A 27,980-nucleotide genomic window follows, 5' to 3' on the forward strand; every position below is an offset into this window, starting at 1 on the left:
CTTTCCCTTCCTGGTTATTCCCATCAACTGTAACCAAACAGAGAGACAGCTTTCCCCTCCTGGTTATTCCCATCAACTGTAACCAAACAGAGAGACAGCTTTCCCCTCCTGGTTATTCCCATCAACTGTAACCAAACAGAGAGACAGCTTTCCCCTCCTGGTTATTCCCATCAACTGTAACCAAACAGAGAGACAGCTTTCCCCTCCTGGTTATTCCCATCAACTGTAACCAAACAGAGAGACAGCTTTCCCCTCCTGGTTATTCCCATCAACTGTAACCAAACAGAGAGACAGCTTTCCCCTCCTGGTTATTCCCATCAACTGTAACCAAACAGAGAGACAGCTTTCCCCTCCTGGTTATTCCCATCAACTGTAACCAAACAGAGAGACAGCTTTCCCCTCCTGGTTATTCCCATCAACTGTAACCAAACAGAGAGACAGCTTTCCCCTCCTGGTTATTCCCATCAACTGTAACCAAACAGAGAGACAGCTTTCCCCTCCTGGTTATTCCCATCAACTGTAACCAAACAGAGAGACAGCTTTCCCCTCCTGGTTATTCCCATCAACTGTAACCAAACAGAGAGACAGCTTTCCCCTCCTGGTTATTCCCATCAACTGTAACCAAACAGAGAGACAGCTTTCCCTCCTGGTTATTCCCATCAACTGTAACCAAACAGAGAGACAGCTTTCCCCTCCTGGTTATTCCCATCAACTGTAACCAAACAGAGAGACAGCTTTCCCCTCCTGGTTATTCCCATCAACTGTAACCAAACAGAGAGACAGCTTTCCCCTCCTGGTTATTCCCATCAACTGTACCAAACAGAGAGACAGCTTTCCCTTCCTGGTTATTCCCATCAACTGTAACCAAACAGAGAGACAGCTTTCCCTTCCTGGTTATTCCCATCAACTGTACCAAACAGAGAGACAGCTTTCCCCTCCTGGTTATTCCCATCAACTGTACCAAACAGAGAGACAGCTTTCCCCTCCTGGTTATTCCCATCAACTGTAACCAAACAGAGAGACAGCTTTCCCTTCCTGGTTATTCCCATCAACTGTAACCAAACAGAGAGACAGCTTTCCCCTCCTGGTTATTCCCATCAACTGTAACCAAACAGAGAGACAGCTTTCCCCTCCTGGTTATTCCCATCAACTGTAACCAAACAGAGAGACAGCTTTCCCCTCCTGGTTATTCCCATCAACTGTAACCAAACAGAGAGACAGCTTTCCCCTCCTGGTTATTCCCATCAACTGTAACCAAACAGAGAGACAGCTTTCCCCTCCTGGTTATTCCCATCAACTGTAACCAAACAGAGAGACAGCTTTCCCCTCCTGGTTATTCCCATCAACTGTAACCAAACAGAGAGACAGCTTTCCCCTCCTGGTTATTCCCATCAACTGTAACCAAACAGAGAGACAGCTTTCCCCTCCTGGTTATTCCCATCAACTGTAACCAAACAGAGAGACAGCTTTCCCTTCCTGGTTATTCCCATCAACTGTACCAAACAGAGAGACAGCCTTCCCTCCTGGTTATTCCCATCAACTGTAACCAAACAGAGAGACAGCTTTCCCTTCCTGGTTATTCCCATCAACTGTACCAAACAGAGAGACAGCTTTCCCTTCCTGGTTATTCCCATCAACTGTAACCAAACAGAGAGACAGCTTTCCCTTCCTGGTTATTCCCATCAACTGTACCAAACAGAGAGACAGCTTTCCCCTCCTGGTTATTCCCATCAACTGTAACTAAACAGAGAGACAGCTTTCCCCTCCTGGTTATTCCCATCAACTGTAACCAAACAGAGAGACAGCTTTCCCCTCCTGGTTATTCCCATCAACTGTAACCAAACAGAGAGACAGCTTTCCCCTCCTGGTTATTCCCATCAACTGTAACCAAACAGAGAGACAGCTTTCCCCTCCTGGTTATTCCCATCAACTGTAACCAAACAGAGAGACAGCTTTCCCTTCCTGGTTATTCCCATCAACTGTACCAAACAGAGAGACAGCTTTCCCCTCCTGGTTATTCCCATCAACTGTACCAAACAGAGACAGCTTTCCCTTCCTGGTTATTCCCATCAACTGTAACCAAACAGAGAGACAGCTTTCCCCTCCTGGTTATTCCCATCAACTGTAACCAAACAGAGAGACAGCTTTCCCCTCCTGGTTATTCCCATCAACTGTAACCAAACAGAGAGACAGCTTTCCCCTCCTGGTTATTCCCATCAACTGTACCAAACAGAGAGACAGCTTTCCCCTCCTGGTTATTCCCATCAACTGTACCAAACAGAGAGACAGCTTTCCCCTCCTGGTTATTCCCATCAACTGTAACCAAACAGAGAGACAGCCTTCCCCTCCTGGTTATTCCCATCAACTGTACCAAACAGAGAGACAGCTTTCCCCTCCTGGTTATTCCCATCAACTGTACCAAACAGAGAGACAGCTTTCCCTTCCTGGTTATTCCCATCAACTGTACCAAACAGAGAGACAGCTTTCCCCTCCTGGTTATTCCCATCAACTGTACCAAACAGAGACAGCTTTCCCCTCCTGGTTATTCCCATCAACTGTACCAAACAGAGAGACAGCTTTCCCTTCCTGGTTATTCCCATCAACTGTAACCAAACAGAGAGACAGCTTTCCCCTCCTGGTTATTCCCATCAACTGTACCAAACAGAGAGACAGCTTTCCCCTCCTGGTTATTCCCATCAACTGTACCAAACAGAGAGACAGCTTTCCCCTCCTGGTTATTCCCATCAACTGTACCAAACAGAGCGATCAATGGGTCTGGGGCTAGAACTCTATCGAAGGCCTTAGATAAGTCATCAAAAATGAGAGCCCAGTAAGCATGTAACTTAGGACATGTCCAAGTGGGTCAACGTCCCCTCATCCTGCTTGCACCTCTCACACAGTGGTGAGGTGTCCGGGAATATTTTATGCCGTTTCACTTTTGAGTAGTGTAACCTGTGTATCACCTTAAACTGATCAAGGTTGTGTCTGGCTTTCACTGAACTGTGGTTTATATTCCTGAGAGCTTCTACCCAGTCCTCATCTGAGAGCTTCTACCCAGTCCTCATCTGAGATTTCTGAACCAAGTTCTTGTTCCCAAGCCCTTTTAATAGTGTCTGTGGATACCTCTATGTGGGCCTGTAACACATCATACAGTCTAGAGACCGACCCTTTTAATGGTGTCTGTGGATACCTCTATGTGGGCCTGTAACACATCATACAGTCTAGAGACCGACCCTTTTAATGGTGTCTGTGGATACCTCTATGTGGGCCAGTAGCACATCATACAGTCTACAGACCGACCCTTTTAATGTGGTTAGACAAGGATCAGGCTATCTAATGTAGGACTATTTGGCTTAATGCCATACTGTGGGACATGTGTCCTTAAGAAAGTCCTGATTTGGAGGAATCTGAAAATGTGTTGTTTGCATGTTAAACTTATCCTGTAATTGTTGAAATGAAGCTAACTGACCATCCATGTATAAATTACCAATTGTTGTGATCCCCTTCTCCCTCCACTGTGAAAACACCACATCATCCAATGCAGGGTGGAAAGCATGATTCAGGCTAATCGGGCTGTCAATGTATACAGTGGGAATGTTAAGAAAATCCCTAATCTGTTTCCAGATCCTAAGAGTATGACAAATGACTGGATTAGAGTCAGAAGTGTCTTTTTTCACATATGATGGGCTATTAACAAGTGCAGGGAGTGAGGAACGTTGACAGGAGGTCTGCTCAATCAAAAGCCATGAAGGCATATCCTTCTGTCTCATCGCAGGTAAACTTTCCCTCCAGAAAGACACAATGTTCAGATTAGCAGCCCAATAATACTGAAAACCCTGAAGTGGTCAAATTTACCAGGGATTCCAAATGATATCCTAGCCGATCCAACTCTTTCTCCGATGCCCCGTACCAGGGGATTAAACCACGCCAGAACTTTTCCAATTTCCAGGATCGTCGCGAGTCACTGGGGACATAATTGGATTGCGAGACGTCCCTCTTAATTGGTCTTAACCTGCTTGTAATGGGGGAATTGGTTTTATGCATTATCACAAGGGAGATTTAGTTTACCGAAAATACAGCACCCTGTCCAATATGTTGGTAGGTAGAGACAGGCTTTATCACCACAGATCCAAGGGTGAGGGTTGACCCCCTGTGTTCTCATTGGATAAGAGCACTTCTAGTGCACATAGTGTCATTAATGCTGACCTCTACTGAATACTGTAAGAATGGGGAGATGGCTGAATGTGGAAACATCAGCTCAGTCTTTACTGTATAGTTAAGCAGTGACCACCAAGTGTTTCCCTCGTGATTCTTACTGTGATGCTGATCCAGTGGATGTATCGACCCAGGATTCCTACTGTGGTGCTGATCCAGTGGATGTATCGACCCGTGATTCCTACTGTGATGCTGATCCAGTGGATGTATCGACCCGTGATTCCTACTGTGATGCTGATCCAGTGGATGTATCGACCCGGGATTCCTACTGTGATGCTGATCCAGTGGATGTATCGACCCGGGATTCCTACTGTGATGCTGATCCAGTGGATGTATCGACCCGTGATTCCTACTGTGATGCTGATCCAGTGGATGTATCGACCTTCTGCTTCCTCCGGTACTGGAGCGGTTATTGTTTACTGGACTCCGGTCCTGAGCCTGCCGTTGGCTGGAGCTGGAGTGGCTGTTATTTAAGTCCCGCCATGGGACTGAACGGTCATCAGTCGAGTCCGTACCATTTTGTCCTTCTTCCAGGACTGGTTGTCCCTTGAGTCACTGTCCATATGGCAACTGTAATGAGAAGGCTCAAGACAAGAGCAAGAAACATGATGCGTAGAGTCTGGGCCTGATCCTCCCATGGCCATCTAGTCGATGACTTCCGGCGTCCCTCCGTCCTCAGGGTCTGGTGGGCAGTATGGCACCTTCCTGCAGTGGCTGGCGTGGATCCAAGTAGACCTCTCAGCTACGCGAACAGCAGTGGGAGTAATCAGCATCACCTGGTATGGTCCAGTCCACCTCTGCTGGTTCCAATGCTTTGGTCTCATGTCTTTTCACCACCAGCCAGTCAGCTGGTTGCAGTTTGTGCAGGATCCCCACCAGAGGCTGAGGCAGAGCCGCTTTCACCCTGGGGAAAATAGCCTTCAGAACATTGTTTAGAGCAGTACAATAACTTACCATGTCATCGTCACAGCCCATCAGTGTCAGCTTGTTCTGTGGGAAAGGAGAATTAATCATCCTCATTGGTCTACCTGTCAGAACCTCATGAGCCAATCCAGTGGTTCTGTGGGGCCGCCCTCGCATGTACATCAGAGCCAGGAGCATCACAGTGACCCAGGAAAGCCCTGTCTCTGCCATAAGCTTCACCATCTTAGATTTTAGGGTCTGATTAGCGTGTTCAGCTAAACCGCCGGATTGCGGCCTAACGCTACAATGGGTCCTGAGGTCTATCTGCAGACAAGTTCTGTATCACCAGGTTTACAAAGTGGGAGCCATTGTCGCTGGTTAATTTAGATGGTAACCCCCACCTTGGGATGATCTCCCTAAGGAGGTTCTTGGCTACTGCCATAGCAGTGGAATGTCGACATGGGAAAGCCTCTACCCACTTGGAGAAGGTATCCACTATCACCAGACAATATTTGTAACCCTGACAAGGAGAGAGTTCAATGAAATCCATCATTATGTGTTCAAATGGTCCTTCAGGGGTTGGATGAGCCGACAGTGGCATAGGAATCCCTCTTCCCATGTTGTTAGTCATACAAATCACACATTTTGCACAAAAGTGTTCAGCAAACACAGAAAACACAGGTGCAAACCAAAATGTATTTACAAAATCAACAACTCCCCCCTTTGACACATGACCCCTACCATGTGACAACTTAGCTAAGTAGGGGAAACATGAACGTGGTGAGACTGGTAGCCCAGCCGGGCCCAGCCAGAGTTTCTGCACCTGGTCATATGTACATAGTCGTTTCCACTTCCTCAACTCAACAGGAACCACAGAGGATTGCAAGTCAGATATATCAGTGAGAGAGAAGAGGTTATGATCAGGAAGTAAAACCATCTGTAACACAGGGGCCTCCATGGAGACAGCTGCTGCCTTAGCTGCCAAGTCAGCCATAGCATTACCTTTGGAGACAGGGTCGGAAGAGTTAGCATGAGCGAGGCACTTACAAACAGCAACTTCAGAAGGGAGCAAAATAGCCTTTAGCAAGTTATCAACACGTTTTGAATGAGAGATTGTCTTACCAGAGGAGGTCAGGAAGCCGCGCTGTTTCCACAGAGTACCAAAACCATGTACCACACCAAAGGCATATCTGCTACCTGTATAGATAGTAGCAGACTGGCCTTTAGACTGGCCTTCAGACTGGCCTTTAGACTGGCCTTCAGACTGGCCTTCAGACTGGCCTTCAGACTGGCCTTCAGACTGGCCTTCAGACTGGCCTTCAGACTGGCCTTTAGACTGGCCTTTAGACTGGCCTTTAGACTGGCCTTCAGACTGGCCTTCAGACTGGCCTTCAGACTGGCCTTCAGACTGGCCTTCAGACTGGCCTTCAGACTGGCCTTCAGACTGGCCTTTAGACTGGCCTTCAGACTGGCCTTTAGACTGGCCTTTAGACTGGCCTTTAGACTGGCCTTTAGACTGGCCTTTAGACTGGCCTTTAGACTGGCCTTTAGACTGGCCTTTAGACTGGCCTTTAGACTGGCCTTCAGACTGGCCTTCAGACTGGCCTTCAGACTGGCCTTCAGACTGGCCTTCAGACTGGCCTTTAGACTGGCCTTTAGACTGGCCTTTAGACTGGCCTTTAGACTGGCCTTTAGACTGGCCTTCAGACTGGCCTTTAGACTGGCCTTCAGACTGGCCTTTAGACTGGCCTTTAGACTGGCCTTTAGACTGGCCTTCAGACTGGCCTTCAGACTGGCCTTCAGACTGGCCTTTAGCTAATATACAAGCTCCGGTGAATGCAAAGAGTTCTGCTGCTTGGGCTGAAAGGTGGTTGAGGCAGCAGTAACCGCATACGCAACCAATGGTTCTCCTTTCTCAGCCATCGACAAACAGTTCCAAATGGGCATTTTGCAAAGGGACATCAGTTAAATCCGTCCTTGGTTTAGAGACAAGCTCCACCAGGGCAGCGCAGTCGTTCGGCTCTCCATCGTCCTCGGTGGGCCACAAAGTAGCAGGATTTAACACAGTGCACCTCTTCACGGTCACATGACATTGACAGAAGAACATTCTGATAATGGAGCAGTGGAGCTGGTGTTAGATGGACTGTCATTCTGATAATGGAGCAGTGGAGCTGGTGTTAGATGGACTGTCATTCTGATAATGGAGCAGTGGAGCTGGTGTTAGATGGACTATCATTCTGATAATGGAGCAGTGGAGCTGGTTTTAGATGGACTGTCATTCTGATAATGGAGCAGTGGAGCTGGTTTTAGATGGACTGTCATTCTGATAATGCAGCAGTGGAGCTGGTGTTAGATGGACTGTCATTCTGATAATGGAGCAGTTGAGCTGGTGTTAGATGGACTATCATTCTGATAATGGAGCAGTGGAGCTGGTGTTAGATGGACTGTCATTCTGATAATGGAGCAGTGGAACTGGTGTTAGATGGGCTGTCATTCTGATAATGGAACAGTCCAGCTGGTGTTAGATGGACTGTCATTCTGATAATGCAGCAGTGGAGCTGGTGTTAGATGGACTATCATTCTGATAATGGAGCAGTGGAACTGGTGTTAGATGGGCTGTCATTCTGATAATGGAGCAGTGGAGCTGGTGTTAGATGGACTGTCATTCTGATAATGGAGCAGTGGAGCTGGTGTTAGATGGGCTGTCATTCTGATAATGGAGCAGTGGAGCTGGTGTTAGATGGGCTGTCATTCTGATAATGGAGCAGTGGAGCTGGTGTTAGATGGACTATCATTCTGATAATGGAGCAGTGGAGCTGGTGTTAGATGGGCTGTCATTCTGATAATGGAGCAGTGGAACTGGTGTTAGATGGGCTGTCATTCTGATAATGGAGCAGTCCAGCTGGTGTTAGATGGGCTGTCATTCTGATAATGGAACAGTCCAGCTGGTGTTAGATGGACTGACATTCTGATAATGCAGCAGTCCAGCTGGTGTTAGATGGACTGACATTCTGATAATGCAGCAGTCCAGCTGGTGTTAGATGGACTGACATTCTGATAATGGAGCAGTGGAGCTGGTGTTAGATGGACTGACATTCTGATAATGGAGCAGTGGAGCTGGTGTTAGATGGACTGTCATTCTGATAATGTAGCAGTGGAACTGGTGTTAGATGGACTGTCATTCTGATAATGGAGCAGTGGAGCTGGTGTTAGATGGACTGTCATTCTGATAATGGAGCAGTGGAGCTGGTGTTAGATGGACTGTCATTCTGATAATGGAGCAGTGGAGCTGGTGTTAGATGGACTGTCATTCTGATAATGGAGCAGTGGAGCTGGTGTTAGATGGACTGTCATTCTGATAATGGAGCAGTGGAGCTGGTGTTAGATTGACTGTCATTCTGATAATGGAGCAGTGGAGCTGGTGTTAGATGGACTGTCATTCTGATAATGGAGCAGTGGAGCTGGTGTTAGATGGACTGTCATTCTGATAATGGAGCAGTCCAGCTGGTGTTAGATGGGCTGTCATTCTGATAATGCAGCAGTGGAGCTGGTGTTAGATGGACTGTCATTCTGATAATGTAGCAGTGGAGCTGGTGTTAGATGGACTGTCATTCTGATAATGCAGCAGTGGAGCTGGTGTTAGATGGACTGTCATTCTGATAGTGGAGCTGGTGTTAGATGGACTGACATTCTGATAATGGAGCAGTGGAGCTGGTGTTTGACTGTCATTCTGATAATGGAGCAGTGGAGCTGGTGTTAGATGGACTGTCATTCTGATAATGGAGCAGTGGAGCTGGTGTTAGATGGACTGTCATTCTGATAATGGAGCAGTCCAGCTGGTGTTAGATGGGCTGTCATTCTGATAATGCAGCAGTGGAGCTGGTGTTAGATGGACTGTCATTCTGATAATGTAGCAGTGGAGCTGGTGTTAGATGGACTGTCATTCTGATAATGCAGCAGTGGAGCTGGTGTTAGATGGACTGTCATTCTGATAGTGGAGCTGGTGTTAGATGGACTGACATTCTGATAATGGAGCAGTGGAGCTGGTGTTAGATGGACTGTCATTCTGATAATGGAGCAGTGGAGCTGGTGTTAGATGGACTATCATTCTGATAATGGAGCAGTGGAACTGGTGTTAGATGGGCTGTCATTCTGATAATGGAGCAGTCCAGCTGGTGTTAGATGGGCTGTCATTCTGATAATGGAACAGTCCAGCTGGTGTTAGATGGACTGACATTCTGATAATGCAGCAGTCCAGCTGGTGTTAGATGGACTGACATTCTGATAATGGAGCAGTGGAGCTGGTGTTAGATGGACTGACATTCTGATAATGGAGCAGTGGAGCTGGTGTTAGATGGACTGTCATTCTGATAATGTAGCAGTGGAACTGGTGTTAGATGGACTGTCATTCTGATAATGGAGCAGTGGAGCTGGTGTTAGATGGACTGTCATTCTGATAATGGAGCAGTGGAGCTGGTGTTAGATGGACTGTCATTCTGATAATGGAGGAGTGGAGCTGGTGTTAGATGGACTGTCATTCTGATAATGGAGCAGTGGAGCTGGTGTTAGATGGACTGTCATTCTGATAATGGAGCAGTGGAGCTGGTGTTAGATGGACTGTCATTCTGATAATGGAGCAGTGGAGCTGGTGTTAGATGGACTGTCATTCTGATAGTGGAGCTGGTGTTAGATGGACTGACATTCTGATAATGGAGCAGTGGAGCTGGTGTTAGATGGACTGTCATTCTGATAATGGAGCAGTGGAGCTGGTGTTAGATGGACTGTCATTCTGATAATGGAGCAGTGGAGCTGGTGTTAGATGGACTGTCATTCTGATAATGGAGCAGTGGAGCTGGTGTTAGATGGACTGTCATTCTGATAATGGAGCAGTGGAGCTGGTGTTAGATGGACTGTCATTCTGATAATGCAGCAGTGGAGCTGGTGTTAGATGGACTGTCATTCTGATAATGGAGCAGTGGAGCTGGTGTTGGATGGACTGTCATTCTGATAATGCAGCAGTGGAGCTGGTGTTAGATGGACTGTCATTCTGATAATGCAGCAGTGGAGCTGGTGTTAGATGGACTGTCATTCTGATAATGGAGCAGTGGAGCTGGTGTTAGATGGACTGTCATTCTGATAATGCAGCAGTGGAGATGGTGTTAGATGGACTGTCATTCTGATAATGGAACAGTGGAACTGGTGTTAGATGGACTGTCATTCTGATAATGGAGCAGTGGAGCTGGTGTTAGATGGACTGTCATTCTGATAATGGAGCAGTGGAGCTGGTGTTAGATGGACTGTCATTCTGATAATGCAGCAGTCGAACAGGTGTTAGATGGACTGTCATTCTGATAATGCAGCAGTGGAGCTGGTGTTAGATGGACTGTCATTCTGATAATGTAGCAGTGGAGCTGGTGTTAGATGGACTGTCATTCTGATAATGCAGCAATGGAGCTGGTGTTAGATGGACTGCCATTCTGATAATGGAGCAGTGGAGCTGGTGTTAGATGGACTGTCATTCTGATAATGCAGCAGTGGAGCTGGTGTTAGATGGACTGTCATTCTGATAATGCAGCAGTGGAGCTGGTGTTAGATGGACTGTCATTCTGATAATGTAGCAGTGGAGCTGGTGTTAGATGGGCCGTCTTTGCCTGTGAAATAAGAGCGAGGCACGTGTACAATCAAATCAAAATCAAATGTATTTATATAGCCCTTCGTACATCAGCTAATATCTCAAAGCACTGTACAGAAACCCAGCCAAAAAACCCAAACAGCAAGCACTGCAGGTGTAGAAGCACGGTGGGGCTAGGAAAAACTCCCTAGAAAGGCCAAAACCTAGGAAGAAACCTAGAGAGGAACCAGGCTATGATGGGTGGCCAGTCCTCTTCTGGCTGTGCCGGGTGGAGATTATAACAGAACATGGCCAAGATGTTCAAATGTTCATAAATGACCAGCATGGTCAAATAATAATAATCACAGTAGTTGTCGAGGGTGCAACAGGTCAGCACCTCAGGAGTAAATGTCAGTTGGCTTTTCATAGCCGATCATTAAGAGTATCTCTACCGCTCCTGCGGTCTCTAGAGAGTTGAAAACAGCAGGTCTGGGACAGGTAGCACATCCGGTGAACAGGTCAGAGCCACAGCTCTCAAACAACAAACCAGACCTCTCACCACACTGTCCAGCTGTTTGGAATAATACCCAACAGGGCGCTGCTCTCCTCCACGTTCCTGTGTTTAAACAGACGACATAAAACCACTTTTCTCACAAACAAAGAGGTTAAAAGGTTTAGAATGGTCAGGGAGTCCCAAACAGGGAGAAGTAGTCATGAGTTGTTCCAGTCTGGTCAGAGCAGTCAGTCCCTCTGGTGTCCACTTCATTCGGTCATTCGTAGCCATTTTGTGGTCATAAATAAGGTCAGCAAGTGGCTGCACCACCTCAGCATAGTCAGGTAACCGCGCCCTACAATACCCTGCCTTACCAGTCAATGACGTCATGTGTCGTTTAGTAACCGGCTGTGGGACGGAGAGAATAGCCTGTATCCTCTCTTTACCCAGCTGCCTGCCATTGGGAGCGATGTCATGACCCAGATACTGTCTGTGAAACCAACTAACTTCTTCTTTGAAACTTTGTGGCCATTCTCAGACAGAAATATCAACAGAGCCCGAGTATCAGTTTCACAAGTTCCCAGTGAGCTGGAGCACAACAACAAATCATCCACATACTGAATCAGAGTGCTGCCCTCAGGGGGTATAAAACCATCCAGATTTTGTGCTAAAGCTGCCGAAAAAATAGCGATGGATTCCACGTAACCCATAGGAGCCACAGTCCACATAAATCTCTTACGGAGAAACGTGAAGGCAGACCAGAACTGAGATTCTGGTGCCACAGGAATAGTGAAGCATTCGTCAAACCAATCACAGAGAACCGCTCTGCTGTGGGTGGTACCGCCCCCAACAGTGTAGTAACATTAGGAACCACCGGGGCACGGGCAAAAACTGCATCGTTCACAGGCCTTAAGTCCTGGACCAATCTCCAATCACCTGAAGGTTTTCTAACAGGCAAGATAGGGGTGTTACAGGGTGTAACACAAGATAGGGGTGTTACAGGGAGTTAAAGCACCATGAGCTAACAGGGATGCATGAACAGGAGTAATACCTGCTATTGCCTCCCTACTGAGTGGATACTGTGCTCTAGATGGGCGCCTGGTGTCTTTAGGAGTGACCACCATTGGCTCAGCTCCCTTCATTCTCCCAGAATCCTACTTGTCCCTTGCCCATAGGCGTTCAGGGACCCCTCTCAGGAGGGGTGAGTCTTCACTCAACAACATGATATTGGTAGAAAAGGTGTCCCTTGCCCCTAGGCGTTCAGGGACCCCTCTCAGGAGGGGTGAGTCTTCACTCAACAACATGATATTGGTAGAAAAGGTGTCCCTTGCCCCTAGGCGTTCAGGGACCCCTCTCAGGAGGGGTGAGTCTTCACTCAACAACATGATATTGGTAGAAAAGGTGTCCCTTGCCCCTAGGCGTTCAGGGACCCCTCTCAGGAGGGGTGAGTCTTCACTCAACAACATGATATTGGTAGAAAAGGTGTCCCTTGCCCCTAGGCGTTCAGGGACCCCTCTCAGGAGGGGTGAGTCTTCACTCAACAACATGATATTGGTAGAAAAGGAAACCTGGTTAACACCATGTACACCCCTCTCAGCTGGCGTTTCCCAGGGTAACAACTTGTCAGTGTGCTGGGTGAATAAGTTGACCCATCAGGGCGCATCTCCCAGTCTGTAGCATCAACCAAGCATTTCATCCAAATTCCACTATCCGCCCATTCTACTCGGTCTGATTTTGCCAGGGACACATGTGATGTGCTATCCTCAAACAGGTAGAGGTCTTTCTGTGCAGGGGTTAGATGAACCCCTAAAGCACAGAAATCACTGCTACAGTATAAACCCTCACACTGCACTGACTCATCCTGTAATGTATCACACAGCCATTGTCTCTCATAATGGAGATCTCTTGTCAATGGTGAAAGACGGGAGGTGCAATGTAAGCCTGCTTCAGACATGAAACTGCCCTCGTGGCCCAAATGGGTTTTGGCCATTGAGAAAACACGAGCAATATCGGGCACCTCGTTATCAACATCCCATAATACCAGTCACAAAACTCAGACATTAACATCTATTGCTCCCCCCCTTCCTCCTCTTCCTCATGAATAACAGTTAAACCGGTTTGGCCACATGTTGTGTTGATGCCCAGTTTACACAGGAGGTCCCTGCCCATCAGATTGACAGCACAGTGGTCAGAGTAGATACATTGATGTTGACACTTCTTCTCACAAAAGGAGACAGGCTGAGGCATAGTTACCTGCTCCCTGAATGGGAGGCCTGAAGCCCCTACAGCTTTGACTATTTCACCAGACATGGGAGGTGTTACCTGCTCCCTGAATGGGAGGCCTGAAGCCCCTACAGCTTTGACTGTCTCACCAGACATGGGAGGTGTTACCTGCTCTCTGAGTGGGAGGCCTGAAGCCCCTACAGCTTTGACTGTCTCACCAGACATGGGAGGTGTTACCTGCTCTCTGAGTGGGAGGCCTGAAGCCCCTACAGCTTTGACTATTTCACCAGACATGGGAGGTGTTACCTGCTCTCTGAGTGGGAGGCCTGAAGCCCCTACAGCTTTGACTATTTCACCAGACATGGGAGGTGTTACCTGCTCCCTGAATGGGAGGCCTGAAGCCCCTACAGCTTTGACTGTCTCACCAGACATGGGAGGTGTTACCTGCTCTCTGAGTGGGAGGCCTGAAGCCCTACAGCTTTGACTGTCTCACCAGACATGGGAGGTGTTACCTGCTCTCTGAGTGGGAGGCCTGAAGCCCCTACAGCTTTGACTATTTCACCAGACATGGGAGGTGTTACCTGCTCTCTGAGTGGGAGGCCTGAAGCCCCTACAGCTTTGACTATTTCACCAGACATGGGAGGTGTTACCTGCTCCCTGAATGGAAGGCCTGAAGCCCCTACAGCTTTGACTGTCTCACCAGACATGGGAGGTGTTACCTGCTCCCTGAGTGGGAGGCCTGAAGCCCCTACAGCTTTGACTGTCTCACCAGACATGGGAGGTGTTACCTGCTCCCTGAGTGAGAGGCCTGAAGCCCCTACAGCTTTGACTGTCTCACCAGACATGGGAGGTGTTACCTGCTCCCTGAATGGGAGGCCTGAAGCCCCTACAGCTTTGACTGTCTCACCAGACATGGGAGGTGTTACCTGCTCCCTGAATGGAAGGCCTGAAGCCCCTACAGCTTTGACTATTTCACCAGACATGGGAGGTGTTGTCATAGCCTTGCAGTTAATCACAGACATAGCAGCCCCAGTATCAACAAGAAATATTAGTGACTCACCATTGACGCAAGCCTCTACTCTCGGAAGGGTGTGACACTAAAAACAAATGCTCTTGTTGCTCTGAGGATTTTAACTGTCTCCTCATCATGTCAATACACCTCCTCCTGTCTCCTCATCATGTCAATACTCCTCCTTCTGTCCCTGTCTCCTCATCATGTCAATACACCTCCTCCTGTCCCTGTCCCCTCATCATGTCAATACACCTCCTCCTGTCCCTGTCCCCTCATCATGTCAATACACCTCCTCCTGTCTCCTCATCATGTCAATACTCCTGTCCCTGTCTCCTCATCATGTCAATACTCCTCCTTCTGTCCCTGTCTCCTCATCACATCAATACTCCTCCTCCTGTCCCTGTCTCCTCATCATGTCAATACACCTCCTCCTGTCCCTGTCCCCTCATCATGTCAATACACCTCCTCCTGTCCCTGTCTCCTCATCATGTCAATACTCCTCCTCCTGTCCCTGTCTCATCATGTCAATACACCTCCTCCTGTCCCTGTCTCCTCATCATGTCAATACACCTCCTCCTGTCCCTGTCTCCTCATCATGTCAATACACCTCCTCCTGTCCCTGTCTACTCATCATGTCAATACACCTCCTCCTGTCCCTGTCTCCTCATCATGTCAATACACCTCCTCCTGTCCCTGTCTCCTCATCATGTCAATACTCCTCCTCCTGTCCCTGTCTCCTCATCATGTCAATACTCCTCCTCCTGTCGCTGTCTCCTCATCCTGTCAATACTCCTCCTCCTGTCCCTGTCTCCTCATCATGTCAATACTCCTCCTCCTGTCCCTGTCTCCTCATCATGTCAATACTCCTCCTCCTGTCCCTGTCTCCTCATCACGTCAATACACCTCCTCCTGTCCCTGTCTCCTCATCATGTCAATACTCCTCCTCCTGTCCCTGTCTCCTCATCATGTCAATACTCCTCCTCCTGTCCCTGTCTCCTCATCATGTCAATACTCCTCCTCCTGTCCCTGTCTCTTCATGTCAATACACCTCCTCCTGTCGCTGTCTCCTCATCATGTCAATACTCCTCCTCCTGTCCCTGTCTCCTCATGTCAATACACCTCCTCCTGTCGCTGTCTCCTCATCATGTCAATACTCCTCCTCCTGTCGCTGTCTCCTCATCCCGTCAATACTCCTGTCCCTGTCTCCTCATCATGTCAATACACCTCCTCCTGTCCCTGTCTCCTCATCATGTCAATACTCCTCCTCCTGTCCCTGTCTCCTCATCACGTCAATACACCTCCTCCTGTCCCTGTCTCCTCATCATGTCAATACTCCTCCTCCTGTCCCTGTCTCCTCATCACGTCAATACACCTCCTCCTGCCCCTGTCTCCTCATCATGTCAATACTCCTCCTCCTGTCCCTGTCTCCTCATCACGTCAATACACCTCCTCCTGCCCCTGTCTCCTTATCATGTCAATACTCCTCCTCCTGTCCCTATCTCCTCATCACATCAATACTCCTCCTCCTGTCCCTGTCTCCTCATCATGTCAATACTCCTCCTCCTGTCCCTGTCTCCTCATCACATCAATACTCCTCCTCCTGTCCCTATCTCCTCATCATGTCAATACTCCTTGTCTTCACTTTTTCTTCCTTAACCTTTTCTTCCTTCTGAGTACTTTGTTGTCTCTCAGCATGCTTGCAGTGCTGTACCACCGTTGCTAATGGCTCAGTCTCCCAACTGATGCAGGTAGTCCTCACAGCTTTCTCCAGGCCCGGTGTCAGACCCCTCACCAGGGCGTCTTTCAGCAGATCCCCATATGCATGTTCGTTTGGTCTGATACCACTGTGTAGCCTGAAACAGGTCTCAAGTCTCTTTCTGAAAGCCTCCCTCTTTCTTCATAGTGCATTCTCTTTCTGAAAGCCCCCCTCATCTTTCTTCATAGGGCATTCTCTTTCTGAAAGCCCCCCTCATCTTTCTTCATAGGGCATTCTCTTTCTGAAAGCCCCCCTCTTTCTTCATAGGGCATTCTCTTTCTGAAAGCCCCCCTCCTCTTTCTTCATAGGGCATTCTCTTTCTGAAAGCCCCCCTCCTCTTTCTTCATAGGGCATTCTCTTTCTGAAAGCCTCCCTCATCTTTCTTCATAGGGCAGTCTCTTTCTGAAAGCCTCCCTCATCTTTCTTCATAGTGCATTCTCTTTCTGAAAGCCTCCCTCCTCTTTCTTCATAGTGCATTCTCTTTCTGAAAGCCCCCCTTATCTTTCTTCATAGGGCAGTCTCTTTCTGAAAGCCTCCCTCTTTCTTCATAGGGCATTCTCTTTCTGAAAGCCTCCCTCTTTCTTCATAGGGCATTCTCTTTCTGAAAGCCTCCCTCCTCTTTCTTCATAGTGCATTCTCTTTCTGAAAGCCTCCCTCCTCTTTCTTCATAGTGCAGTCTCTTTCTGAAAGCCCCCCTTATCTTTCTTCATAGTGCATTCTCTTTCTGAAAGCCTCCCTCTTTCTTCATAGGGCAGTCTCTTTCTGAAAGCCTCCCTCCTCTTTCTTCATAGGGCAGTCTCTTTCTGAAAGCCTCCCTCCTCTTTCTTCATAGTGCAGTCTCTTTCTGAAAGCCTCCCTCTTTCTTCATAGGGCAGTCTCTTTCTGAAAGCCTCCCTCTTTCTTCATAGGGCATTCTCTTTCTGAAAGCCCCCCTCTTTCTTCATAGGGCATTCTCTTTCTGAAAGCCTCCCTCCTCTTTCTTCATAGGGCATTCTCTTTCTGAAAGCCTCCCTCTTTCTTCATAGGGCATTCTCTTTCTGAAAGCCTCCCTCTTTCTTCATAGGGCAGTCTCTTTCTGAAAGCCTCCCTCCTCTTTCTTCATAGGGCAGTCTCTTTCTGAAAGCCTCCCTCCTCTTTCTTCATAGGGCATTCTCTTTCTGAAAGCCTCCCTCTTTCTTCATAGTGCAGTCTCTTTCTGAAAGCCCCCCTTATCTTTCTTCATAGTGCATTCTCTTTCTGAAAGCCTCCCTCTTTCTTCATAGGGCAGTCTCTTTCTGAAAGCCTCCCTCCTCTTTCTTCATAGGGCAGTCTCTTTCTGAAAGCCTCCCTCCTCTTTCTTCATAGTGCAGTCTCTTTCTGAAAGCCTCCCTCCTCTTTCTTCATAGGGCATTCTCTTTCTGAAAGCCCCCCTCTTTCTTCATAGGGCATTCTCTTTCTGAAAGCCTCCCTCCTCTTTCTTCATAGTGCAGTCTCTTTCTGAAAGCCCCCCTTATCTTTCTTCATAGTGCATTCTCTTTCTGAAAGCCCCCCTTATCTTTCTTCATAGTGCATTCTCTTTCTGAAAGCCTCCCTCTTTCTTCATAGGGCAGTCTCTTTCTGAAAGCCTCCCTCCTCTTTCTTCATAGGGCAGTCTCTTTCTGAAAGCCTCCCTCCTCTTTCTTCATAGTGCAGTCTCTTTCTGAAAGCCTCCCTCCTCTTTCTTCATAGGGCATTCTCTTTCTGAGTCAACCTACCGCGCCCACACAACCTACCGCGCCCACACAACCTACCGCGCCCACCCCTACCGCGCCCACACTAGTCAACCTACCGCGCCCACACTAGTCAACCTACCGCGCCCACACAACCTACCGCGCCCACCCCTACCGCGCCCACACTAGTCAACCTACCGCGCCCACACAACCTACCGCGCCCACCCCTACCGCGCCCACACTAGTCAACCTACCGCGCCCACACTAGTCAACCTACCGCGCCCACACTAGTCAACCTACCGCGCCCACACAGAACGCTCCTACAAAGATTACCTACACAGGATTTCAAACCCTGTCTATATGTACAGAGAAACCCATAACATTATCCAAATATTACCTAGTGGTCTTAAAACAAAACACAGGTTAACCCAGGGCATACCTGGCTAGCACATTTAAAATAATTGGATTTCACTACTTCTGGGGGGGTCACTTAGACACTTTTTCAGAACGAGGTCCTTCTTCCAATAAGGCTTCACCAAGTACCGGGTTTCACACGGTGTTTCACCATGAATCCACAGTCACCATGAATCCACAGTCACCCTCCCCCACAGACCGCACCAATCCTCACTGTGATCAATTCAGTGTCAGTACGGGCGATTTTGCAACCGACCAGTGGCAGAGTATCTTTGAGTCCACAAACTCTCAGATTACTCTCCTCTGACTCGACCCTTACGCCTCCAAGGTGCCCCCCTCACACAGGAACACACTCAGAGCCCACGTAACAGAGGCTTTAGTTAAAAACTCAACTTCAAGTGTGGTTCGTTCACCTCTTTCTTTAAAAACAAACTATGTTCGGGATGTGGTATCCACTCGGCTCGCTGGTTGATCCATCTGCTCCGTTCCCGAAGAGTGGTCTCCCTGAGATCCCAAGTTTGAGGGATCCCTTGTGCACCATTTACCAGGTCGTCAGGAGCGGTCACCGAGTGAAGATTCACATCCAATCCCCGTCGCCAAATGTGGTGGTTAATTTCTGTATTATCAAATGAGGAGAGACAAACTTACCACACAAGTCAGAGTTCTTAAACTGAATCTTTATGAGCGAGAGCTTTGCACTAGCGATTGGCTGGTCGACGAATCAACCTCAGATGATTTGTTGAGAGCCACAACACAAAGGCTACTGAGATCTTTTATAGCAAAGATCCACCACCTGGTCTACATAATCAACCACAGATGTTTGGAAAGGGTCACAAGGTGAGACTTTTTAAATGAGAAAGGAGTATCCCGTAGCCAGATAGCATTCGCTATAAAGTATCGTTCAGTTTGGCCCCTAAGATAAGTATATCACATAAGCATATTACGCAGATAAGACATCTTAATTATATATGTTACCCAACTAATTTGGATTCTTCCGCCACACTATATTACTGTATTATTATATTACTATATTACTGTATTATTATATTACTATATTACTGTATTATTATATTATTTTATTACTGTATTATTATATTACTGTATTATTTTATTATTTTATTACTGTATTATTATTTTATTTTATGAACTATATTATTATATTATTATATGAACTATATTACTATATTATATTACTGTATTATTATATTATTTTATGAACTATATTACTATATTATATTACTGTATTATTATATTATATGAACTATATTATTATATTATTATATGAACTATATTACTATATTATATTACTGTATTATTATATTATTATATGAACTATATTATTATATTATATTACTGTATTATTATATTATTATATGAACTATATTACTATATTATATTACTGTATTATTATATTATTATATGAACTATATTATTATATTATTATATGAACTATATTACTATATTATATTACTGTATTATTATATTATTATATGAACTATATTATTATATTATTATATGAACTATATTACTATATTATATTACTGTATTATTATATTATTATATGAACTATATTATTATATTATTATATGAACTATATTACTATATTATATTACTGTATTATTATATTACTGTATTATTATATTTTATTAACTATATTATTATATTACTATATTATTATATCAGTGTATTACTATTTTATTAAATTAACTGTTATTATATTATTTTATTAACTATATTATTATATAGTTAATAAAAGTATTACTTTCCAAAATAGTGTTTAAAATTCTAAAAACTGGCAATTATGAATATTACTGAACATATGTAGTAGTTTCTTATTACTGAACATATGTAGTAGTATGTAGTTTCTTGCCCTCTGTGACTATTATTTCTCTCAAAACTGCAATTGTGCATTGGATCAGTCTAAAACTTTGCACTTACACTGCTGCCATCTAGTGGCCAAAATCTAAATTGCACCTGGGCTGGAATAATACATTATGGCCTTTCTCTTGCATTTCAAAGATAATGGTACAAAAAGAAATTCTAATGGTATCAAGAATATGCATACCCCTGAGCTACAGGCAGTCAGATTTGGGTGTCATTTTAGGTTGAAAATTTAAAAAAAGAGTAAAATCCTTAGATCGATTTCTTGGTCAATATTCTGAACAAATATTACCACTGTTCTGCAACATATGCTTCAACTATTCAAGCATTTGATTCAGAGTATTAAACACTGTTCTGAACTATTCATGCATTTGATTCAGAGTATTAAACACTGTTCTGAACTATTCATGCATTTGATTCAGAGTATTAAACACTGTTCTGCCTGAACTATTCACGCATTTGATTCAGAGTATTAAACACTGTTCTGAACTATTCATGCATTGGCCGTGTTAGACCTGCGGGATAATGTTTGCTTTATAAATGTTGTTTTATGTTCTGAATCTAGAAAACATACCAAAATGCTAACAAAAAGGCAGCACATCGTTGGTTCTTAATGGACAGAAATGTTTACGTGAGAGGGATAAATTATGCATTTAATAAAAGCAGCTGCACCTAACAACTTTGTCAATCCGACATTTTTTAAGCACAGTGGTCACTTTATGGACCCTATTGTCTCGTTTCAATCCGACGTTTTTTAAGCACAGTGGTCACTTTATGGACCCTATTGTCTCGTTTCAATCCAACGTTTTTTAAGCACAGTGGTCACTTTATGGACCCTATTGTCTCGTTTCAATCCGACGTCTAGAATTTGAGCTAGGTAGGCGCAGAAAAATACGCTGAAAACTCAATTGCTGACGACCCTCTTAAAAAAATCCGGTATGTGGTTCTCCTTAACGGCCGGACGGCTCATGAGGAGAGTCAGGGAAAGTGTTGTATACCTCCAGTCAAGTTGATTTGCACATTTTCATCGACATTGGTGTCGTATTGGTGTAGATATGAATTTAACATTGAGCTTCAATCAATCCCTACTAATATTATGATATCATTATATTTCTATATTATTATATTACTATTATATTATTATATTACTATATTATTATAATTCTATATTATTATATGACTATATTATTATAGTACTATTATATTATTATTATATTACTATTATATTATTATATTATTATTATATTACTATTATATTATCATATTACTATAACATTATTATATTACTGTTTTATTATTTTTCTATATTATTATATGACTATATTATTATAGTACTATTATATTATTATTATATTACTATTATATTATTATATTATTATTATATTACTATTATATTATCATATTACTATAACATTATTATATTACTGTTATATTATTATTATATTACTATTATATTATCATATTACTATAACATTATTATATTACTGTTATATTATTATTTTTCTATATTATTATATGACTATATTATTATATTACTATTATTATATTACTATTATATTATTATATTACTATTATATTATTATATTACTATTATATTATTATATTACTATTATATTATCATATTACTATAACATTATTATATTACTGTTATATTATTATTTTTCTATATTATATTACTATTATATTTCCATAATATTATATTACTGTTATATTATTATATTACTATATTACTGTTATATTATAATGGATGTAGCAGCCTGAAACCAGTTTTCTAGAAAGTGTGGGGGGGGAGTCGAGGAAAAGTGCCTGCTGGGCATCATTTCCAAAATCTGAACTGTTCTTTACACTGTTTCTAACGTGTGTGTGTGTGTGTGTGTGTGTGTGTGTGTGTGTGTGTGTGTGTGTGTGTGTGTGTGTGTGTGTGTGTCAGTTGGCAGGAACAGGAGTATTGGCTGTAGGGCTGTGGCTGCGTTTTGACTCTCGGACTGAGGGACTGTTCAGTGGAGAGGACTCTCCTTCTGTCTTCTTCACCGGTAAGACTCTCACCCCTAACCCCTACACTCTTACCCCTACACCCTAACCCCTACACCCTAACCCCTACACCCTAACCCCTACACCCTACACCCTTACCCTACACCCCTACACCCCAACCCCTACACCCTAACCCCTACACCCCAACCCCTACACCCCAACCCCTACACCCTTACCCCTACACCCTAACCCCTACACCCTTACCCCTACACCCTAACCCCTACACCCCTACAACCTAACCCCTACACCCTTACCCCTACACCCTAACCCCTACACCCTAACCACTACACCCCAACCCCTACACCCCAACCCCTACACCCTAACCCCTACACCCCTACACCCTAACCCCTACACCCTAACCCCTACACCCTAACCCCTACACCCCAACCCCTACACCCTAACCCCTACACCCTAACCCCTACACCCCAACCCCTACACCCTAACCCCTACACCCTAACCCCTACACCCTACACCCTAACCCCTATACCTTAAATCCTGCTTCTCACCCATAACTATAACCCCTACACCCTAACCCCTACACCCCAACCCCTACACCCTAACCCCTACACCCTAACCCCTACACCCCTACACCCTAACCCCTACAGCATAAAATATCTCCTCTCAGCTAGTGGTATCATCATGTCTGTTAGAAACTCTAAGGTCCAAAAATAGGTTTCTAACATACACACATACTTAACTCTCTACACAGGATCAGGAACAGGGGTCAGAGACAGGGATCAGGAACAGGGGTCAGAGACAGGGATCAGGAACAGGGGTCAGGGACAAAGGGATAGGGGTCAGGATAAGGGGTGAGGGGTCAGGGACAGAGTCAGGGGCAGAGGTCAGGGTCAGGGACAGTCAGGGACAGGGGTCAGGGACAGAGTCAGGGGCAGAGGTCAGGGTCAGGGACAGAGTAAGGGGCAGAGGTCAGAGTCAGGGGCAGAGGTCAGGGGCAGAGGTCAGGGGCAGAGGTCAGGGGCAGAGGTCAGGGGCAGAGGTCAGGGGCAGAGGTCAGGCGCAGAGGTCAGAGTCAGGGACAGAGTCAGGGGTCAGGGACAAAGGGACAGGGGTCAGGATAAGGTACAGGTCAGGTACAGGGTAAGGGGTCGGGTACAGAGTCAGGGACAGGGTAAGGGGTCGGGTACAGAGTCAGGTACAGAGTAAGGGGTCAGGGACAGAGTAAGGGGTCAGGGACAGAGTAAGGGGTCAGGGACAGAGTAAGGGGTCAGGGACAGAGTAAGGGGTCAGGGACAGAGTAAGGGGTCAGGGACAGAGTAAGGGGTCAGGGACAGAGTCAGGGACAGGTTAAGGGGTCAGGGACAGGTTAAGGGGTCAGGGACAGGTTAAGGGGTCAGGGACAGGTTAAGGGGTCAGGGACAGAGTCAGGGACAGGTTAAGGGGTCAGGGACAGAGTCAGGGACAGGTTAAGGGGTCAGGGACAGGTTAAGGGGTCAGGGACAGAGTCAGGTACAGGTTAAGGGGTCAGGGACAGAGTCAGGGACAGAGTCAGGGACAGGGTAAGGGGTCAGGGACAGGGTAAGGGGTCAGGGACAGAGTAAGGGGTCAGGGACAGAGTCAGAGACAGAGTCAGGGACAGAGTAAGGGGTCAGGGACAGAGTCAGAGACAGGGGTCAGGTACAGGGGTCAGGTACAGGGGTCAGGGACAGAGTAAGGGGTCAGGGACAGAGTCAGGGACAGAGTCAGGGACAGGGGTCAGGTACAGGGTGAGGGGTCAGGGACAGAGTCAGGTAAGGGGTCAGGGACAGAGTCAGGGACAGAGTAAGGGGTCAGGGACAGAGTCAGGGACAGAGTAAGGGGTCAGGGACAGAGTCAGGGACAGAGTAAGGGGTCAGGGACAAAGGGACAGGGGTCAGGATAAGGTACAGGTCAGGTACAGGGTAAGGGGTCGGGTACAGAGTCAGGGACAGGGTAAGGGGTCGGGTACAGAGTCAGGTACAGAGTAAGGGGTTAGGGACAGAGTAAGGGGTCAGGGACAGAGTCAAGGACAGAGTAAGGGGTCAGGGACAGAGTAAGGGGTCAGGGACAGAGTAAGGGGTCAGGGACAGAGTAAGGGGTCAGGGACAGAGTAAGGGGTCAGGGACAGAGTAAGGGGTCAGGGACAGAGTAAGGGGTCAGGGACAGAGTCAGGGACAGGTTAAGGGGTCAGGGACAGGTTAAGGGGTCAGGGACAGGTTAAGGGGTCAGGGACAGGTTAAGGGGTCAGGGACAGAGTCAGGGACAGGTTAAGGGGTCAGGGACAGAGTCAGGGACAGGTTAAGGGGTCAGGGACAGGTTAAGGGGTCAGGGACAGAGTCAGGGGTCAGGGACAGAGTCAGGGACAGAGTCAGGGACAGGGTAAGGGGTCAGGGACAGGGTAAGGGGTCAGGGACAGAGTAAGGGGTCAGGGACAGAGTCAGAGACAGAGTCAGGGACAGAGTAAGGGGTCAGGGACAGAGTCAGAGACAGGGGTCAGGTACAGGGGTCAGGTACAGGGGTCAGGGACAGAGTAAGGGGTCAGGGACAGAGTCAGGGACAGAGTCAGGGACAGGGGTCAGGTACAGGGTGAGGGGTCAGGGACAGAGTCAGGTAAGGGGTCAGGGACAGAGTCAGGGACAGAGTAAGGGGTCAGGGACAGAGTCAGGGACAGAGTAAGGGGTCAGGGACAGAGTCAGGGACAGAGTAAGGGGTCAGGGACAGAGTCAGGGACAGAGTAAGGGGTCAGGGACAGAGTCAGGGACAGGGTAAGGGGTCAGGGACAGAGTCAGGGACAGAGTCAGGGACAGAGTAAGGGGTCAGGGACAGAGTCAGGGACAGAGTCAGGGACAGAGTAAGGGGTCAGGGACAGACTAAGGGGTCAGGGACAGAGTAAGGGGTCAGGGACAGAGTCAGGGACAGAGTCAGGTACAGGTTAAGGGGTCAGGGACAGAGTCAGGGACAGAGTCAGGGACAGAGTCAGGTACAGGTTAAGGGGTCAGGGACAGAGTCAGGGACAGAGTAAGGGGTCGGGGACAGAGTCAGGGACAGAGTCAGGTACAGGTTAAGGGGTCAGGGACAGAGTAAGGGGTCAGGGACAGAGTCAGGGACAGAGTCAAGGACAGAGTAAGGGGTCAAGGACAGAGTCAGGGACAGAGTCAGGGACAGAGTAAGGGGTCAGGGACAGAGTAAGGGGTCAGGGACAGAGTCAGGGACAGAGTCAGGGGTCAGGGACAGAGTCAGGGACAGAGTAAGGGGTCAGGGACAGAGTAAGGGGTCAGGGACAGAGTCAAGGGGTCAGGGACAGAGTCAGGTAAGGGGTCAGGGACAGTCAGGGACAGAGTAAGGGGTCAGGGACAGAGTCAGGGGTCAGGGACAGTCAGGGACAGAGTAAGGGGTCAGGGACAGAGTCAGAGACAGAGTCAGGGACAGAGTAAGGGGTCAGGGACAGAGTCAGGGACAGAGTAAGGGGTCGGGGACAGAGTCAGGGACAGAGTCAGGGACAGGGTAAGGGGTCAGGGACAGAGTCAGAGACAGAGTCAGGGACAGAGTAAGGGGTCAGGGACAGAGTAAGGGGTCGGGGACAGAGTCAGGGACAGGGGTCAGGTACAGGGTAAGGGGTCAGGGACAGAGTCAGGTAAGGGGTCAGGGACAGAGTCAGGGACAGAGTAAGGGGTCAGGGACAGAGTCAGGGACAGAGTAAGGGGTCAGGGACAGAGTCAGGGACAGAGTCAGGGACAGAGTAAGGGGTCAGGGACAGAGTCAGGGACAGAGTAAGGGGTCAGGGACAGAGTAAGGGGTCAGGGACAGAGTCAGGGACAGAGTAAGGGGTCAGGGACAGAGTCAGGGACAGGGTAAGGGGTCAGGGACAGAGTCAGGGACAGAGTCAGGGACAGAGTAAGGGGTCAGGGACAGAGTCAGGGACAGAGTAAGGGGTCAGGGACAGAGTCAGGGACAGAGTCAGGTACAGGTTAAGGGGTCAGGGACAGAGTCAGGGACAGAGTCAGGTACAGGTTAAGGGGTCAGGGACAGAGTCAGGGACAGAGTCAGGGACAGGTTAAGGGGTCAGGGACAGAGTCAGGGACAGAGTCAGGGACAGAGTAAGGGGTCGGGGACAGAGTCAGGTACAGGTTAAGGGGTCAGGGACAGAGTCAGGGACAGAGTCAGGGACAGGTTAAGGGGTCAGGGACAGAGTCAGGGACAGAGTCAGGGACAGAGTAAGGGGTCGGGGACAGAGTCAGGGACAGAGTCAGGTACAGGTTAAGGGGTCAGGGACAGAGTCAGGGACAGAGTAAGGGGTCAGGGACAGAGTCAGGGACAGAGTCAAGGACAGAGTAAGGGGTCAAGGACAGAGTAAGGGGTCAGGGACAGAGTCAGGGACAGAGTAAGGGGTCAGGGACAGAGTAAGGGGTCAGGGACAGAGTCAGGGACAGAGTCAAGGACAGAGTAAGGGGTCAGGGACAGAGTCAGGGACAGAGTCAAGGACAGAGTAAGGGGTCAGGGACAGAGTCAGGGACAGAGTCAAGGACAGAGTAAGGGGTCAGGGACAGAGTCAGGGACAGAGTCAAGGACAGAGTAAGGGGTCAGGGACAGAGTCAGGGTTGGAGGGTGTATCATCATATCACCAGGGTTACAGAGGGCTGCTATATCACCAGGGTTACAGAGGGCAGCTATATCACCAGGGTTACAGAGGGCTGCTCTATCACCAGGGTTACAGAGGGCTGCTCTATCACCAGGGTTACAGAGGGCTGCTATATCACCAGGGTTACAGAGGGCTGCTCTGTCACCAGGGTTACAGAGGGCTGCTCTGTCACCAGGGTTACAGAGGGCTGCTCTATCACCAGGGTTACAGAGGGCTGCTATATCACCAGGGTTACAGAGGGCTGCTCTATCACCAGGGTTACAGAGGGCTGCTCTATGACCAGGGTTACAGAGGGATGCTATGTCACCAGGGTTACAGAGGGCTGCTATGTCACCAGGGTTACAGAGGGCTGCTATGTCACCAGGGTTACAGAGGGCTGCTCTATCACCAGGGTTACAGAGGGCTGCTATATCACCAGGGTTACAGAGGGCTGCTATATCACCAGGATTACAGAGGGCTGCTATATCACCAGGGTTACAGAGGGCTGCTATATCACCAGGGTTACAGAGGGCTGCTATATCACCAGGGTTACAGAGGGCTGCTATATCACCATGGTTACAGAGGGCTGCTATATCACCAGGGTTTACAGAGGGATGCTATATCACCAGGGTTACAGAGGGCTGCTATATCACCAGGGTTTACAGAGGAATGCTATATCACCAGGGTTACAGAGGGCTGCTCTATCACCAGGGTTACAGAGGGCTGCTCTATCACCAGGGTTACAGAGGGCTGCTCTATCACCAGGGTTACAGAGGGTTGCTATATCACCAGGGTTACAGAGGGCTGCTATATCACCAGGGTTACAGAGGGCTGCTATATCACCAGGGTTACAGAGGGCTGCTATATCACCAGGGTTACAGGGGGCTGCTGTATCACCATGGTTACAGAGGGCTGCTACATCACCAGGGTTACAGAAGGCTGCTATATCACCAGGGTTAGAGAGGAATGCTACATCACCAGGGTTACAGAGGAATGCTACATCACCAGGGTTACAGAGGGCTGCTACATCACCAGGGTTACAGAGGGCTGCTACATCACCAGGGTTACAGAGGAATGACATCATGTTAATTACTGGGGTTAGGGTTAGAGGGTTACAGAGGGCTGCTATATCACCAGGGTTACAGAGGGCTGCTATATC

The 27,980-nt window shown here is 47.4% G+C and overlaps 1 protein-coding gene across 1 annotated transcript in view; it reads left to right on the forward strand.

The window, feature by feature from the left end:
• LOC120039304 (CD9 antigen-like) overlaps positions 1–27,980 on the forward strand; it is an 81,461-nt gene that overhangs the window by 17,682 nt on the left and 35,799 nt on the right. Inside the window, exon 2 of the mRNA XM_038984760.1 lies at positions 22,127–22,229. Coding sequence (XP_038840688.1) covers positions 22,127–22,229 — 103 coding nt within the window. The remainder of the gene's footprint in view (positions 1–22,126; positions 22,230–27,980) is intronic.

Source organism: Salvelinus namaycush, unplaced genomic scaffold (assembly GCF_016432855.1).
Source record: "Salvelinus namaycush isolate Seneca unplaced genomic scaffold, SaNama_1.0 Scaffold263, whole genome shotgun sequence".
NCBI classification, from domain to species: Eukaryota; Metazoa; Chordata; class Actinopteri; order Salmoniformes; family Salmonidae; genus Salvelinus; species Salvelinus namaycush.